We start from the raw sequence: 15,941 nt of genomic DNA, 5'->3' as shown, positions 1-15,941 counted from the left end.
ATTTTGCACTTATCGAGGGGCTGGGTGGGGAATTGTTCGGGGAAAGGAATTGTAGCAGAACCTCAACCAGTCAAATTGCAAAGCTATTTAAATGCACTAGATTGCACTCTTTATGCACTTTAAGTTGCGTGTCTATGTAGCCTTAATGATTTGTGACTTGTCCGTGGAATGCAAAGTTGTTGAACTGAGTTTTCTCTTATTTGTTCGTTCTTGCTGGCTTTCGGAACAGAAGGCAGCCTACCTCTGGCCAACTTGTTCCTTTCCATAAGTGTCCTACGCTGCCTTGTGCTTTCGGGAATGGAGGAGTTATAAGCTGCATGGTCGTGAGAACCTATGTATTCTTGGAATACACTCCTCCTAATGCTAATGTTGCTCTTTGTTGCTTTATAGACGCTGCCGTGTATAAGACGAGAAAGCTAAGCTCCCCCTGAATTTAAAGGGAGAACTCATATCATGTCATGTTTGAATGCTGCAGTGGCGATTTGAAGTGGTTGTTCAAGAGGGAGGACTTACCCATGGCTGGAGATCCACCTCTCTATCTGTCATCCATCAACATCTGCAGCACATCTCCATCAACATTCCCCATGGCCATCAGTAGAAGTAATTTTTGTTTTTTTGCATATTTAATTCCCACCTCCTTCCACCAATGGAAAATAGGGTACCATTTTGTTTTCACATGAAGTGGACTTTCCCCGTCCTCTCCATGGCATCCATTGAACTACATTTAATAACTAATTGGGTGGTTTCTTTTGCCTTTATTAAGATGCCTGATGCTTCCTCTTGAAGATGTGTTTCCCAACCACACGTCACTGCGGTTGGCTGTACTTTCCTATGTTCAGTTGGGTCTAGACCACATAGTCACAATAAGCTGTTTTCTAGTTCGTTGGTTGTTGCCCCTCTGGAACAGGCATAAATATATCTCAACAACATATGACCATCTTTCAGGCTGGATGACGCAATACTTTTGCGAAGGAGTGGAGTCTCCTTTTGCACTAAGGTTCTGATCCAGAGCCCAGGGTATCTGTAGGATGTGGTTCAAGATCATATTTGACAACTCAAGATTGTCAGAACTCCCATTGGGTTCCCTGGAGTTTCTGGGTGATCTAGTAAGTGTCCAAGTTTACATTGTGATTTTTTGGGGGAACACACGTGCCATAACTGAGTTCAGTGTCCCTGTTTGCACTAAAAAAGCAATGTTCTTCTTTGTGCTAAGACTGTACTCTTCAGCATTGTTATTGAGAATGACGTGATGCTGGAAAGGAGGAGAGATAGAGTATGTCCCCTCTCTTTCATTCTTTTTAAAATGAAGTTTACATAATTTATTTCCTGTTGTGCTTCTTCGTTTTATCTCTGGCCTTAGCATTCATGTGTCCATACAGGTAGTTCTACGTAATGTGTGTAATTCAAATTTCATACGGGAACAATAAACACAGGGTAGGTGTTGTGACCTCACTACACACAACGGCTCAAGACAGGCGTTTGGTTGCATGCCTGCAAACAAGAACTGATAGTCTTGGTAAGCTGCAGTTAATATTATTATTATTTCTTATGCACCACAATGTGAAGGGGAGAAACACATTTTTTAAAAAATCAGACTTGGCTTTCTGAACCACAGATTCCAAGCTTGTACTGCCACAGTGCATTAGCACACATTTCATCAGCCTAATCATGCAGTGTTTCTCAAACTTGGGTCCCCAGCCATTGTTGGATTACAACTCCCACCATCCCTGATTACTGGTTGTGCTAGCTAGGAATGCTGGGTGTTGTAGTCCAACAACAGTTGGGGGCATAAGTTCGAAAAACACTGGTGATGTGTGTATTGGGGGCGGGGATAGTTTCTCTCCTCCAACCATCCATTTCATAGTCACCTCTAATGCTAATACTTACTGTGTGATATATTAGGTGGCTGAGTCTCCTTCACTGGAGTTTTTTAAACAGAGGTTAGATGGCCATCTTTCAGGGATTCTTTAGTTGCAATTCCTGCATTGCAGGCAGTTGGACTAGATCAGTATTTTTCAAACTTGTGTCCCCAGCTGTTTTTAGACTACAACTCCCATCATCCGTGGCTAGCAGGACCAGTGGTCAGGGACGATTGGGGGCGAGGGGAGAAACAGCTAGAGACCCAAGTTTGGGAAACACTGGACTAGGTGGTGGTTTGGGTTCCTTCTGACTCTGCAATTCTGTTGTTCTATTCAGTGCCATTTGTTGGCTTGTTCACCACTCTGCAAGAAAACAACACTGTAGAATCAATGGCAGGATTCTAGAATATGCGGGCCCCTTGTGAGAATTCCAAATGGACCGTTTTAAAGATATTCTATAAAGCACCATCCAAAGTTACATTAGTTACTAGTTAGATATAAAATGGGTTCCTTTTTTCTTTACTCTTTACTGTAGATTACTGCCATATAGAAGCCAGTCATGCTGTGGAGATCACTTTTCAAAAAAAACCAAACCCCAAACCTCCACACCTAAATACTTTGTCTTGGCAACCACAACACACCTTGGCCTTTTAATTGTGTCTTTCTAGTTCTGAATTGTGCACTATTTTATTTATGAAGCTGGCTAGTTCTGCAAGCCTGAATGTACAGTCTTAAGCTACAACCTGCACCCACTGACCTGGGAATAAGATCCGCTGGGCTTATTTCTGAGTAGACACATTTAGGATTGTACTCTTAGGACTTTGGAAAAATTTGCACAAATCTTTGACGACACCTTAAGAGTAGCCAGGTTTACCACTTGAGCTGTAAAATGTATATCAAAACTAAAACAGAAGGGTTTCTGCCCTGCCTAGAAATTATACTGTAAATGTACTTGTAAAAATGTGTTAAATCTATATTTAAAAAGAATTATAAACATTGTTAAATAAAATATATATATATGAGACATTTTCATTTTGTGTGGAGTTTTATGCTGCTTGAATTAACAACAGAGGAGCTTTTTACATTGTATTTTATTTGCAGTTTCATAATAAACACACTGAATGCTGATTGCATTCTAATGCACCCGCTGTGCTAATTTTCCACAATACATTTAAAATCTTGTGTTTTACTCTTAAACACCACAGGCAGGGATGTGGCTTGTTTGAAATTCCCGCAGCCGTGATAATTAACATTAGTTTTAGTAATCCAAGCCAAATGTTCTACCCATTGCCCAACACTACCTCTAGGTAGCAATTCCTTTGTAAACGCTTTTCTAAAAGATGTGTGCTCAGTTTTGTGAAACTATTTTTTTAAAAAACGGGGGCTTGGGAGGGGGGTTATATGCGTTGCCCCCTTCCCACAATCATATGTTTCTTTGGAATACATTTCGGCAAGGATGGGCAAATCAGTCATTTTCAATTTCTCCCTGTTTCTCATTTATTCCCAATTTTAAAATAAAGTTTTCCACACCTCTAATTTGCAGTCTCTTTGGGGGCAGGGATTCCTTATGAAAATCCACCAGCATTTTAATGCTGATTTCACCAAATGCTCTCGTTTTTTAAAATGTTATTTTCTTGAATATATATTTGCCATTTCTATGCATATATTACCCTACTGCACAGGTACTTTTGGCTGGAGATAACTGCTTTGGAAAATTTGGAGAAATGCAAATCTAAAAGGATTTTCAAAACTTCTCCCCCTATCACAACTCTGGGTTAATTTGCATTCAAACTTGTCATGTCTTTTATCCACTTAATGTATTTTGAAACTCTGGTGTAGATGCCATATTTGCCCTTTTTCGCACACTCCTCCCCCCAGCTGGTTATCCCCGTTAGGAACCAGGTGCCTTCAATGTCTGCGGTGTAAGGGCCCCCGCTGTCCCCTTGGCATGTATCCTTCTCTTCATCTGAGTAGCCAGCACAGAACATGTTGGGCAAGATGGGGTACCTGGTGCTCCTTAGGCAGGTTGGCCGGTCAATGTATTTCACTTTGAGAACCTGTAGGATGCTAGCCAGCCTTCCTTGGAACGCCAGCTTCCCCCAGCCACTCACAGTGCCGACGCTGTGCTTGAGCAGGCTGTTGGTGAACTCTTTGTCCGCAATGCAAATGGGAACGGCATACTGGTTGAACTCCAGCGGCGAGTCCAGCTCAAGAAGGGCAATGTCATTGTGGTACTTGTTGCTAGCGTTGTAGGTTGGGTGGGGGACCGCTCTGATCACCCGGCGACGCTGTTCAGTGCCGTCATCGATGTTGACATTATGCTCACCTGATAAAGAGCCAAAGCATCCTTTTAAAGTAATAATAGTAATAATAATAATAATAATAATAATAATAATAATAATAATAATAATAATGCAAGAGGGGGCTGATCCATTAGAGCACATAGGGGCACTGCCCCCCCACCTCAGCCAGCACACTCCCATCTGCTTGCCTTCATGTTTGATGTCATGGGCTAGTTGGACGCAGAGGAACGGTGGGAGGAACCACAGGTATTTTCCAGACCAAAAACCTGGACTCAGCTTGGATTGTTCTCTTCCTGCCTCCTTGTTTCTGAAAATACCCCTGAGGTTCCCCGTCCCTGCTCTGGCAAAAATGTGGCAAGGAGGAACACAGCACTCACACAAACATTACTCCGTGACTTACCTGCCACAACAGTGTGGGGCACATACTCAAGGCAGTGGGCTGCAGTGACGATCCATCTTTCATTCACGATTGAGCCTCCACAGAATCCTTTCTGCTCTTCGTTGAGGATATAAACCTGCATGCAGAGAAGGCTGGACTAGACCATGGGAAATTTATATAACCAGCCTGGAGACCCACTCAACTTTGGGCGAGACTCATTTTCAAAGGGAAGGTGAAGGTTGCCTGATAGCAAAGAACAGGACTATGAGCAGGGGGCTTGCAGAACTGTGTGTACAGCATGTCTGTTGTCTACGTTACTGGGACATATGTGCTGTGATTTGGGCACCCTGGGAAACAGAACACCATTGGTCCAATCCAGAAGGCTATGGAAATTTTACATGTAGAAGTGATTTTGACCATAGCTACATTGTGTGAGTGCCCCTGAACACAGAGAGATGCTTGCCTCTCTTGATAGTTACCAGGATGTGATCACTGGCACCCTGCGAAAGGGAAAATACCTATAGATCTATGTATGTTATCATGTGAGTTGGGTGGTTGATGTGCATATCAACCTGCTGTTCTACACATTCACTGTGCCTCATGGAGAATGTGCCCATGAGAAGGGTACACATTGCCTGGCAAATATGCACATTCTCAAACAGGACTTGTGGAATGTGCACATCTGAACAGCATTTTGTACATCGTCCATACAATATCTAGTCTCTCCAAGAAACATCTGCTTCTAGTTCAGAGGTGGGCAGTCCCTTGCCCACAGGCCAATATCTGACTTCATGTGACTTGGGGACATTCACAAAATGTGTCTGGAATTGTCCTTTCTCCCTTGCAAATGTCAACAGTAATTGAATTTCAGACACTCACTGACACCTTAAATATAACAAAGAGCTTTGTGTCACCTCAAGGACTAATCCATCTTACTGTGGCCCTAAACTAAGGAGTGGAACAGAGAAAAGGAATGAGTTTGTACATTTGATGAGTAACTTTTCCTTGATTTCAGCTGTGCTGAGTGGGTGACAGGTTTGTTTCAGAGTGAGAAAGGTTAGCTGTAGGAATTGCTTCCCTCCTCCTACATTAGTTAAAGCCCAGTGTTCATTACAGCAGGTATGGCCAACAGGGTGCCCTCCAGACGTTGGTGGACTACAATTCCCATCAGCCCCAAGGAAGCATTCCAATGGTGAGGGATGATGGGAGTTGCAGCACAGCAACATCTGGAAGGAACCACACTGGCTTTTTGTAATTTCCTAATGGCAAACAAGAACAAGAAGTTGCAAGGTTAGGCACCCCCAGATGACAAAGCAACCATGATAACTACAGTACCTGCCAAGGAATCTCCCCTTTCTTGCTGTCCATGCCACCAACCACTCGAATTCTGGCTCCTATTTTGGAAACAACCTGGGTGGCATTGTCTCCTGACTCCTCCTCAAGGTCATCCGTAGTGTTGGTGAGCAACCAGTTGTCAAATGTATTTGGCATTGAGCGGGTGAGCTTCTTTACTGCCTCTTGAGCTGTGACCTTTCCGCATGGGAAGGGCACTGGGGGAAACAAAATAAGAAGAAGACAACACCCCTGCCTCTGACAGAGGGGACTCTGGCCCACAAAAGCATTGCAGACAAATGCCTCTTGCTTAGTAATGACTTGCTGGTTTTGACACTGTACTCAGTAGGCAAGGATTAGTTACTTTGGTTGACTTCTGGTAGCTCAGGGCAAAGGTTTCTTTGAGCAGCCTTTTCCATCAAGCAGCCTTCCCCAATCAGATGTCCTCTAGTGGCTGGACCCTGGAGGAGAACCATATGGTAGCCATATGGAAGCCAGGAACTGGGACTCGGAACTGGAGGCTAGGCCAAGTTTTGGAAGGACTGTTTTGGAGGAAGAGGCTTGCAGCCCTATGGAGATTCCGCCTCCCACACTCCACAAGGGACTTTGCATGTCCTGTGCTTGGGGAACACAGTGCCTGCAAAGATTTTCTTGTCTAACGCTGCCCTATCCCACAGGAAAGGTAGGTGGGTGTAGCTTGGCCAAAATGGCCTTGTGGGTCAAATGGGAAGGTTGGTGGGACAAATCTAGTTCATGCCTTACAGGTTTTAAAAATAGAACAGCTACAGCCCACTAGAGGTGATGAAACAGATGAGTGTATGTTCTAGTGTGAAGGTAGCAAGCACTTATTGGACAGCACCCATTCCACCCAATCTTAAATACATCAAATAGAAAGAATGTGCATTTTTTTTATTTTGGTGGAACATGTGTCCATGACAGGAACAGAGGCCTGAAATATTAAATATGTAGAGTGTGTGGGAGATTTACAGCTCAAAACTTTAATAAAGCTGTAACAAAAAGGAGACTTACCTGTTGGCTCACAGCTCCTCTGATCATCCTGAAGCCTATAGCCAGAAGCACAGGAACAGGATGCTTTCCCTCCTGGGCCATTCTTACAAAACTGTTTGCAACCTCCATTCTTTGTGGAGCAAGTAGCATCTGATTGCAATGGGGTAAAGGGAATCAAATTTAATCATGGGTTAAGAGCAGAAGAGGGCTGTGGAGGGTGGAGAACATGGAGACAATGAAGAAGTCCCATCACTGATCAACATTAAGGGATGGTTCACACAGGAAAACTTACAAAATGACTTCAGCATTTATGTTTCTACTAGGGCCTGCCATTGCTGCTCATGTTGCTCGCCAACCCCACCAAACATCTCACCCCATTGCCAACCACAACCCCTTTTATGCCTTGCCCAAAAGACCCCTCCCCTCAAAGCTTGTCCCCAAAGTCCTCCTTCATCCCGTCACAGCTCTCTGGGAAGAGGATTTGATTGTTAAACCACTCTGACAACTGTAGCTCTGAAGGGGTATAGGGGTTTCCCAACAACTCTCAGCACCCGTAACAGACGACAGCTCCCAGAATTCTTTGGGGTAGCCTTGGCTGCTTAAAGTGGTGCCGTACAGCTTTAAAAGTGCAGTGCAGATAGGGCCTTTGACACACTACCATACTTGGCAATGGTTGGTTGCTTAACACCCTCTTGATTTATGGCATTGTGCAACAGAGACAGACTCCCTCTTAACATACCTAATTCACAGTTCCTTCCTTCATAACCACCCAAACACCAGCATATGTAGTTACTGATATCATCTTCACACCGACCTCCGTTCAAACAGGGGTTTGAGTCACACTGGTTTCCGTCTTGGAAAAGAAGAAGGAAATGTAATAGGAACTTGCATTATCCAACAGTTGCATTGCTATTTACCCATCTTTATCATGTACTTTAGAGCATAAGCAAAAAAGACGGGGTGGAGGGGGTGTTAGGGTAGGGGTAGTATCTCGGGGGGGGGGGGCAAATTGTGCTTCTTCTTCTGGGGACGTTTATCCACCTTCAGTCCCCACCTTGCACTCAGCCTTCACCTGTAGCTCCGAAAAGCTGCCAGCAAGAGGGACCATTAGTGTGTCTCTACTAATTTGAAGCTAGTGAGGCCTCTGTAACATGCAGGGCTTCTCTACATTATTTCAGAGATGAAGCTGGGAGAGGAAGGCCAAGTTGTTGAAGGCTTGTAGACCAGCATAAGAGCCTTGAACCTAGTCTTGGAGCCTATGGGCAATCAGTACAAATATTTTTGCAAGGCTGCCTGCCCCTATCAGCAGTCTTGCCACTGCATTCTTCACCAGCTGGAGGTTCCACACCTGTCCCAACACAGCCCCACATAAAGTGCATTGCTGCAATAATCCAGTATCAAGGATTATTATCCCAATCCAAATACAGCATTAGATCCAGGAAGCTATTTTCTACAAAGCCACATCATGGGTCTATTTAGCTTGGTGCTGTCCACCCTGCCTTGCAGTTTCTCTCTAGAGTTTCAGACCCACCTGCAGATGTCATGGATTGAACAAGGAACCTTTGGCATGGACTCTACCAACGGGCCATAAAAAGGGAGGGGGTGGGGGAGAGAGATGGGAAATTAACATCTTACAGGTAGGAATTAATGGATTCCCCCAGTTTTCTTCTATTGTTTTTTCCAATATGCTGGTTTCTTTCGGGTTCTGCTCTGTCTGAATTTCAGAATGTTAGCGACAGACCTTATGCATGCAACTGTACAACAGTATGTTAAAAGCCAACACACACCTAGGTCCAGACAGAGGGGGGGCCATATGGGCCACTTGGCCCGGGTCTCTGATTCCAAAGGGGGCCTCGGTCAGCATATATATATACTTACTTACAGTGGTGCCTCGCAAGACGAAATTAATTCGTTCCGCGAGTCTTTTCGTCTTGCGATGTTTTTCGTCTTGCGAAGCACGGTCCGTCGCAACTGCGCCTCTTCAAGCGGCTTTAGGAAAAAAGCGAACGAACTCGCAAGACGTTTTCGTCTTGCGAAGCAAGCCCATAGGGAAAATCGTCTTGCGAAGCGACGCAAAAACCCTTTCGTCTTGCGTGTTTTTCGTTTTGCGAGGCATTCGTCTTGCGGGGCACCACTGTATTTATAAGACTTCAGTCATCCCCAGGGTAAAAAAAGGGGGGCACCTTATCTACCTGGCCCGGGGCCTCTGCCTGGCTCTGCAAGGCCCTGCGCACACACATCCCACACACAGAGTGCCCTAAAACTCAGGAGTTTTACAGGCCCTTTCCATGATTCCAGTTGGAATGCAACTGTTTCATTTTGAGAATAAAGTACTGCAATGCAATTGAAGTGTCATTTTTTTAAAAAAAGCCTACTTACCAAGGTATACCTTCCAGAATTCCATCTGCAAGAAATATGGTAAAGCTGAATTCAAATGAAAATGAAAGCAGGAAAGCAAGTAACATATATAAGCCATCTATATAACATTTGTATAATGATCCAGACACAGCACCGATTTATGGGTTCAAATCATGCACAAGGGTGATGTCAATGCCTTTAACCCATGACTGAGTACATAACAAACTCCTTCTAATCATCTACAGTCGAAAATAATCAGGATAGTACATTCACAGAGAACCCACATCTTATGTTTTTTTGCTGTGGAAGTCAGCTTCTATTTTCATTTCAAAAGCAAACCAGGATTCTAGTCCTCATTGCTACCAAACTAAGGCATCCTTTAAAGTCTGAGGTGTTGTGCCTACTAAGTGCAAAAGCTAAACTGGCAGCCAAATATGCTTTTCAGAAGCCAATGAAGGGCTCAAGCCCTTCTCACTCCCTATCCCAGCAAAATAATACTTATGCAAAAAAGTAAAAGTGGCAGAATGTGGAAAATAAGGGGACTCACATACATCTACTTTGTCTGTAGGCCACAAAATTTTCTAAGTACAGAATTTGGATACCTTGGCACAGAATCATAGAGTTCACTGGGATTTACTAAAGAGGTTTGGTAAAGCACACTAAGGCTGTTGTACATACTTACCTGCTTAAAAAGCCCCATTGAACTCGGTGAGATCACACTAGTGGAACCTTTCTCACACACACACATTTTGGGAGGGGCTGCTCTTTCTAACTTGCAACAAACTATGGGAGAATTTCTCCTCCTGTTGGGAGAAATTCAGTTAAATAGTCCAACCCGCTCAGAAAAAAAATCAAAAAAATCTGCCTGTCAGTAGGATGAAGAATTTCACAAGACTCCTTGTAAACAGCTCTAGATTGCATAGCAGGTTCTTTTTTCAATTGCACACCCATGGTGAAGTTCTAGATCTTGCATTCCAATAAGTGGAACTCACCGTTTTCTCATCATTTTCAAATACTTCTCTTGCTTCCTCATAGCTGCATCTTTCTTCCTGGCACTCGCGCTCGAGGTTTCCTTGAACCATTTCTTCCAGCCGCCCAGAGTTGTACCTTTTGTAGCGTGGCAAAATGGCATTCGCCTCATCCTGGTTTATAAAAACTTCAAGTTGCAAAGAAGCAACAGGTCAGAGAGCGAAATGAGCAAAAGAATTAACTGGAATAATAACTACCCAGGGTCCCTGGGACAATTGATGGCTTTTGAAAGCCATGGCTGTTTGGATGCTTGGATGTTCTTGAGGCTGAGACTTGCTGGTAAATAGAAAAAGCCAAGAGGTTCACCACTCAAATCTCACCACAGCCACAAATTCACCTGGATGGATGTAGGCAAGACATTATTACAGCCAGTGTAGCGCCAGGGGTAGAGTGTTAGACTAAGACCTGGGTTCAAATCCCGACTGAGATATTGTTTGCAGATGATGCAGTCCTGACCATGTACTCTGAGGAAGTTTTCCAGAGACTCATCAACTGTTTTGCCCAAGCCTGCCTCGAGTTTGGTCTCGCCATCAGCTTGACAAAGACCAGCCTCTTGGGTCAGGACACTGCCAGCACACTAGGTATCAGCACTGGTGATCACACCCTTGAGGTGGTAGACAGTTTTGTCTACCTGTCTAACCTTTCCATGGACCCTGAGCTCGACAAGTGGCAAGGCAGCGATGGCAATGGCTCACCTCTCCAAAAGGATATGGGAGAATGTGATGACCAATACCAAGATGAAGGTCTACCAGGCTTGTGCGGTGAGCACACAGCTTTATAGTCACGGGCAATTTACACCGGCTGGGATGCTTTCCATATGTGCTGTGTCAGGAAGATTTTGGGCATCACATGGCAGAAACAAGTATCAGGCAATATGTGTCCACATTCCCAGCATGTTCACACTCTTGTCTCAGCAACATCTATGCTGGCTTAGTCATGTACACGGAATGGAGGGTGGAAGGCTCCCCAAGGATGAGCTCTATGGGGACCTGTCTTCAGGCACTAGGCCTGTTCGCAGACCAGCTCTGCTTTACAAAGATGTCTGCAAATGTGACATGAAGGCTGGCTACATCAACCCCACCCTTGCAGACACAGTGCCTGGAGACAGACAGACAGGTTGTGCATCTACAGCAATGACCATAGGAGAAATGGCTGCTGGGAGGGCACAGAGAGACGCCCCACTGCAATAAAAAATGTCTCTCCCATTTTGGTGTCTATAACTGCAGCAGGCACTGTAACTCTTCAACAGTTTTGACTTTACCCCTGAAGGTGTCCCAAAACAGATGGATGCCAACACCATTAATGCTACCCTAGCTTACAGGTGTGTTGTAAGGATTACTGAGGCTGAGTGCAGTAAAATGAGGTGGAAGAAGACCAGCCCAACCTAGTTCAGAATGCAGAATGGAGATACAAGTTCAGACTGCTCCTATGTGTCAAAAATGCTCTGCAAGTAGAAAGCGACTCCATCAGGCTGGGAGATTCTAGTGCAGCCACTTTGCTTCAGTGTTGGCCTTCTGGCTGCAGAGTTTGCAACATCGGGGAGTGTTGAAAATGCAAACCTGTGACATCCATTCCATGAGTGGAGAAATATTTTCGCCTCAGGGGCTGCATCCCTCATAGGCAGCTTTCCAGGGGCCACATGTAAGTGGTGGGTGGAGTCAGAGGAAAAGTGGGTGGAGCAAAATATGTGATTTACCTTTTTAAAGGGGGATGCATTCAACTGCATTCCTCTCTCCATCCACTCTGACAAGCAAAAGGCATGATTGCAATTCAAGGACACATTCCAGCCAGGCAGAAACACTCAAGGGCAAGGCTGGTGAGTGGTGGAGCCTGGGGAAGAATCTGAGGGCCAAATTGAGAGACATGGGGGGCTGCATTTGCCCCCATCCAGGCCTGAGGTTCTCCGCTGCTTGAGAGAAGTGTTTTCCTTCTTGAAATGGGGTAGATAAAAATGCTACACCTGACCCTCTCACCCCGCCCCCCTCCAAATTGGCTGTATAACAGCATTGTCTTCTTAGGGTTACCATATGTCTGGAATTTTCCAGACATAGCCAGTATTCAGCACCTCCACCCCAAAGGAACATTTAGGCGGAAATTGCTTAAATGTCCAGGAAGATCCGGCCACGTGGCAGCTATAAAAACACATTTCTGTTGTTGTTGAGATTTCACAAAAAAGCCCGCAACAACTTCTTTGGCACAACAAAAACAAAACAAAACCCACCAAAGAACTTTGTCAAGAAAAGCTTAACAACTTTTTGAAATATGGCAACCCTATTTCGGAAACAGAGGGATGGTTGCACAGATCATAAGCATGATACGAACTATAAAAAACAGAACTGTCACAATCCAAGGCAGTTGGCCATACAGAAATCCTATTGAAGGAGGCTCCCTCAGTCCCTGTATTCCCTGCTCTCACTAAGGTAATAATTAAACTCCCACTTGTGACCTATGACTTATTTGCCAAAGCTAAGGAATGAGCCACACAGCTAGTTATGTGGTCATTCATACCATTGATTTCAGTGGGACAAGTTCAAGCAAGAGCTTAACTTGCCCATCAAAATCCATCAAAAGCCACAGGACTTAAACATGTATAACTCTGGCTGAATTGTGCCTGAAGTATGCAGCTGGGTGCACATCCTAAAATGCAGAAAAAGGAAGCTTCAAAGTACATTTTATGCATATTTTTTTTACTGTATTCCTAATCTATTCCATAAACAAGGTTTGAATCAGCTGCCAAATTTGAAATAACCACACAAAATAGTATTCATTTTTTAAGGTGAACTCCCTGTAAATATCCCAAATTGCATTTTAAATATCTGTTCAGGCTTATATGCCAAATGTGGAAATAATTATATTTATTTTCATTCATCATTATTTGTCTATGCAATGTTTTTTTAATTATTATTATTATTATTATTATTATTACATTCCACCTTTCCTCCAAGGAGTTCAAGGTCGCACACATAGTTCTCCCCCTTGTTTTATCTGCACAACAACCCTTCGAGTTAGGTTAGGCTGAGATTGAGTGACTGACTCCAAGGTCACCCGTTGAGCTTCACGGCTGATAGGAGATTTGAACCCTGGTCTCCCAGGTCTTAGTCCAACACTCTAAACACAACACTGTAGCCTCTGGTTAATTGGAACTGTCTTCTTCCTTGTTTAATCTATTTATATTAATTGTTTTTTCTTCTGCCGGAACCCAGGACTCCAGCTGGTGCAGAACGCAGCTGGTGCAGAAGGCAGCGGCCAGACTGCTGAAGAGGGCATCTGATGGATATCATGAGGCACCACTGTTAAAACATTTTCATTGGCTGCCCATCTACTACCGAGCCACGTTCAAGTTCCTTTAATAATTTGCAAAGCCCTGAACAGGTAAAGTACCTAAGCGACTACCTGAACCCTTATATCCCAACTTGATCACCAAGATCGTCTGCAGGAATGCAGTCGGTTGTCCTCTGAGTCAGAGAGGCTCATTTGACAAGAGGAAAATCAGCCTTCCTCGTCAGCCATCCTGTGGAATACTCTGCCTCTAGTGATTCAACAGGTACCTTCTGTTTCAACGTTTAAATGCTTCCTGAAATTTTTCTTTGGTCACAGGTTTATGAAGGCAGTTAGGAATACATCTTTCTATGACAGTTTGCTGATTTCTGGATTCAACTTTTTTTTTTTACATGGTTTTTGTAGCAGGCTTCTTTTTGTACAATTGCAAACAGCTCTGATATTTTTGTAATGAATAGTGGTATATATATATATATTAATAAATACACATCAAAAAAATATACAGTGCAAGTATCATTTTTAAAAAACGAAAGCACATTAAAATTATCAACAAATCAAAGCTATTCATAAAACAGTAGCCAGGCACTAAATCGTATCTGTCAAAATGTGCACCGAGATAATGCGTTTCTTAATTTAACTACACTGTGATCTGAAGGCTGTATGAAGCCACCCCCCCCCTCAGTTCTTTAAATTAATGAAAGTTGGGTCAACAGATGTTATTCCTCTGGCAACTACATTAAAAAAAGGAAGAAGATCCTATACATAAAAAACATTTGACAAGAGTGAAATGTTTCTCCTCCCTTGTAAATTATTGATCGCATATCTGCCTCCTGGACCCTGGTCTCATTTCAAGTGACTCATTCAGTTTAAAATGAACCCACCTGCACATTCGCCACGGAGGGGACATCCCAGGAGACAGATGGCCAGCACGAAGAAGCTGTTTGCCATTTTCTTAAAAGCAGCGCATCTGCTTTGCTAGCAATGTATTGTGGACCAGGAGCCACCAGTTTAAGCGGTCCAAAGGGCAAGTACATATTTGTTTTGTTTTGGGCTCAGCTTTGAGGTCATCTTCTAAGAGGAAGTCCTTGGGTGGACACCTCCGGAAGTTTCTAAAATGGCTTCCCCTATATTGAAACACCAGTTTCAGCATGGCCATGACATAAAACCTCACAGAAAAAGGGCTAGGGTCTCTGAAAAGCAGGGCTGGGGAATCTTTTCTCAGGCCAAATACCAGATTCTCTGCTAGGTAACTTTTCAAGGCCCACATGCAAATGGCGGGCAGGGCTGGTGGCCAAAGTGGGTGGGGCAGTGGATGCAAATTTTACCTATGCAAAGCATGTTGGTTTCCACACTTTCTTTCCCAAATGAAACCAGTGTAGGCAGGGAATAGAAGTAAGGAGAAGCACGGCAGTCTTCAGACCAGTCTTTGCTGATCTGGTGTCTCCCACCATTCCCACCAACCCCAGCCACCACAGGGGTCAGGAGAGTTGCCATTCTGCAGCACCTGGAGGGCACCAGGTTGGTGGAGCTCACAGAGAACCCAAAGTGAGTTTTCACTATCTTGGCTTGTGAGTCAATAAGGTCTATAAACCATAGGCACTGGAGTAGACGCATTTGAGTCAGCTCTTAGAGGCTGAAGTCGCTCCAATAAAATACTTGAGGGCCCCCCAAAATTGATGGGCATTGCCATTCAAATGGTGTGTGTGTGTGTGCGCGCGCGCGCGCTGCATCTTGTCATCAATTACTTGCCCCCATCTCCTCCTCAACATTGCTGCATCATCGGGCATCAACAGCTCAGAAGGATAGAGAGGGGAAGGGAAGACTGCCGTGCTTCTCCTTACTTCTATTCCCTGCCAATGGGAAAGAATGGGATTATAAACTGAGTATTTCTCAAATAAATGGAGCAGCACTGCCATTCCCCCTTTCTTGATCCCAGTAATCCAAATATGTAGCATGCTGATCTCAGCACTTCAGAAGGAATAAGCTTGAAATCTCTGTCTTGGGGCCTATTTGCACTATACATTTAAAGAAGTATTATGCCACTCTAAGAGAGAGATGCCTCCCCCTCAAGGAGATGATTTCCCCTGGGAACTATAGTGTGTTAAGGGTGCCAAGAGTTGTTAGGAGGCCTCTATTTACAGAGCTGTAAACCTCAGAGTGCCCTGGGAACAGGAATTGACCGCTCTGAGAATTGTAGTTTTATGGGAGGGGAATAGTGGGGAGTCTACAAACAACACTTAGCACCCTTAACAAGCTACAGTTCCCACTATTCTTTGGGTGAAGCCATGACTGTTTAAAGTGGACTGGTGGTGCTTTAAATGTATAGTGCACATGGAGCTTTAGACTAAATCTGTGAGCCACCTCATAGCTTTAACTAATTATTCTACTGTTGTG

The 15,941-nt window shown here is 44.1% G+C and overlaps 2 protein-coding genes across 9 annotated transcripts in view; one reads left to right on the top strand and one right to left on the bottom strand.

The window, feature by feature from the left end:
* Nucleotides 1-2,883, top strand: part of MCF2 (MCF.2 cell line derived transforming sequence) — a 73,590-nt gene extending 70,707 nt beyond the window's left edge. For 6 of the 8 annotated variants that reach the window (XM_083595556.1, XM_083595554.1, XM_083595555.1 and 3 more), the window contains one exon: nucleotides 391-2,883. In XM_083595556.1, the coding sequence (XP_083451682.1) occupies nucleotides 391-431 (41 nt within the window). In that variant the 3' untranslated portion in view covers nucleotides 432-2,883. The remainder of the gene's footprint in view (nucleotides 1-390) is intronic. The other 2 variants (XR_014543602.1, XR_014543603.1) reach the window with 1 other exon arrangement.
* Nucleotides 2,884-2,935: 52 nt separating this feature from the next.
* F9 (coagulation factor IX) overlaps nucleotides 2,936-15,941 on the bottom strand; it is a 35,033-nt gene continuing 22,027 nt past the window's right edge. The window contains exons 9-16 of the mRNA XM_083596781.1: nucleotides 14,429-14,522; nucleotides 10,232-10,395; nucleotides 9,261-9,285; nucleotides 7,621-7,734; nucleotides 6,903-7,031; nucleotides 5,877-6,091; nucleotides 4,563-4,677; nucleotides 2,936-4,185 (exon numbers count right to left, since the gene is read on the bottom strand). Of these exons, the coding sequence (XP_083452907.1) occupies nucleotides 3,635-4,185; nucleotides 4,563-4,677; nucleotides 5,877-6,091; nucleotides 6,903-7,031; nucleotides 7,621-7,734; nucleotides 9,261-9,285; nucleotides 10,232-10,395; nucleotides 14,429-14,522 (1,407 nt within the window). The 3' untranslated portion in view covers nucleotides 2,936-3,634. The remainder of the gene's footprint in view (nucleotides 4,186-4,562; nucleotides 4,678-5,876; nucleotides 6,092-6,902; nucleotides 7,032-7,620; nucleotides 7,735-9,260; nucleotides 9,286-10,231; nucleotides 10,396-14,428; nucleotides 14,523-15,941) is intronic.

This window comes from Podarcis filfolensis (assembly GCF_964270895.1).
Source record: "Podarcis filfolensis genome assembly, chromosome: Z".
Taxonomy (NCBI): Eukaryota; Metazoa; Chordata; class Lepidosauria; order Squamata; family Lacertidae; genus Podarcis; species Podarcis filfolensis.
This window is presented reverse-complemented; position numbering and strand designations above follow the sequence as displayed.